General features: G+C 34.3%; 1 protein-coding gene across 1 annotated transcript; it reads left to right on the top strand.

Annotated features, from left to right (window-relative positions):
• Positions 1 to 359: 359 nt before the first annotated feature.
• Positions 360 to 1382, top strand: LOC122814438 (trace amine-associated receptor 5-like). The gene has a single exon (XM_044087018.1). The coding sequence runs from the start codon at positions 360 to 362 to the stop codon at positions 1380 to 1382; it is 1023 nt and encodes a 340-aa protein (XP_043942953.1).
• The last annotated feature ends 779 nt before the right edge of the window (positions 1383 to 2161 follow it).

Here is a 2161-nt window from a genome sequence, read left to right as displayed (position 1 = left end):
AGAAATCATTAATATTGTTATTTCTTAGAGTTCCTTGGATCAATTCATTTATTTTCAAAAATGTTGCTTTTCTTCATGTTCCTGTAAGCATGGAGTTTGTATAAGTTCACAGGGTGTAGGGGTTTTGCAACCCAAATAGGATATAGAAGTGTATGAGAAGTTTGGGTAATTTTAGAAGGGATTTACAGAAACAACATAAAAGATGTTTTAAATAACACAATCTTTATTAAATAAAATAATAATTACAATTGAATTTGTGTTTCTGTGCAGGTAATATGACAATTCAATAGAAATGTGGTAATTTTCATTTTCTCTGATATAATCAACTATACATCAAGAAGATACATAATCTCATGACAATGAACACAACTGATTTACAAGGAGAAGCAGAAACAGAATTTTGCTACGAAAATGCAAACAACTCGTGTCCTAAACTCAGCAGGTCCCTAAACTCAATGGCAGTTTTGTATGTTTCATGTGGAACTTTAATGTTTATCACTGTGTGTGGCAATTTGCTGGTAATAATTTCTGTATCCCACTTCCGAGTGCTGCATTCGCCAACAAACTTTCTGTCGCTGTCTTTAGCCCTAGTTGATTGCCTCCAGGGAATTGTAGTGCTGCCCTTCAGCTCTATAAGGTCATTTGAAAACTGTTGGTATTTTGGAGATGCTTTCTGTCTGATTCATTCTGGGTTAGATACTCTTTTTTGCTTAGCATCAATTTTTCATCTGTGTTTTATTTCTGTTGATCGATACTATGCTGTTTGTGACCCTTTACTGTACGCAGTTAAAATTACAATTCCTTTAACATTTCAGTGCATGGCTATTGGATGGGGAGTTTCAGTCATTTATTCGTTTGCACTGATTTTGTCAAAGAATACTGAGATCCAGTTAGAAAAGTTAGTGTTGTTCACACCATGTATAGGGAGCTGTCAGCTTGCTTTCATGACATTATGGGGCTGGATAAATTTCTCTGTGTTTTTTATTCCATGCTTCCTTATGATAGGGCTTTACATAAAAATTTATTTGGTAGCTAGAAAACAGGCTACACTTATTGAAAACATGGAAGATATTAATTCCAGCAAGACTGGTAAGGTATCAAAGAGAGAAAGAAAGGCTGCTAAAACATTAGGTATTGCAGTAGGCTTGTATGTTTTTTGCTGGGTGCCTTATATGATATCAAGTATAATTGATGCATTTTTTGAAATTAGCATGCCACCTGTTATTGCTGATTTTATGTACTGGGGAGCATATATCAATGCTGCTTGCAATCCTTTAATATATGGCTTTTTTTATCCTTGGTTTAGACGGGCATTAAAATGCATTATTACTGGTAAGATATTCCATTCAAATTCTTCTGCAATAAACCTCTATCAAGGCTAGCGTCTGCTTATCATTGGAAATGTACTTTTTATCCTGCATTTCATGACATATTGCTACTTTCATTAAATACTCGTAAACATAAAACAGTGAAATAAAGTATTTGGGAATGTATTCCACATGTCACATTTCTATTTCTCCATCAGTAGTCTACATTGCATCAATGAGTTACATTCAATCAACTTACAAGCACATCTTTTTCTGTTTATTGAGTATTACAAACAGCCTTTTGTTGCATTTAAAAGGCAACTGAGAGATTTAAATGCAATATTTGTTTACATTTTGTTTTGGTGGTCACTGACTTCCAAATATTCCATTCCTAATTTGGAAACATAACAGCATTTAGTAACTCAAAAACTTCATACACCAGTGAAATGAATCAAAGATGTCAGAAGGGTTACAATAGTAAAATCTCTTATATGCCAGTTTCTTACTGGAAGATGAAAAGAATATTCCCGAATCACATTTCTCTCTCTTCCCATGATATCACAGATAAAAACTTGCTATATGTTGCAATGAAGATCAAATGTTCTTACTTGGATAGTTGTGTGTTTGTATACATGCGCAAACACATGCACATGCATACATGCAATCATACAAATACACACACACACACACATACACACTGCATGTATGTGTGAAACTTGTGTCTGTGTGTGAGTGTGCGTGATATTGTGTGTGTGTGATGTTTGCATGTCTGTGTGTATTTTCATATATTCCTGTGCATGGGTTGACTATTGTTTGTTTGAACAGCAAAACATTTGCCGTTTGAAGCAACGAAT

Source organism: Protopterus annectens, chromosome 10.part0 (genome assembly GCF_019279795.1).
Source record: "Protopterus annectens isolate FY-2018-M chromosome 10.part0, PAN1.0, whole genome shotgun sequence".
Classification (NCBI taxonomy): Eukaryota; Metazoa; Chordata; order Ceratodontiformes; family Protopteridae; genus Protopterus; species Protopterus annectens.
Note: the sequence above shows the minus strand (reverse complement) of the source record. Positions and strands in the feature narration are given on the sequence as shown.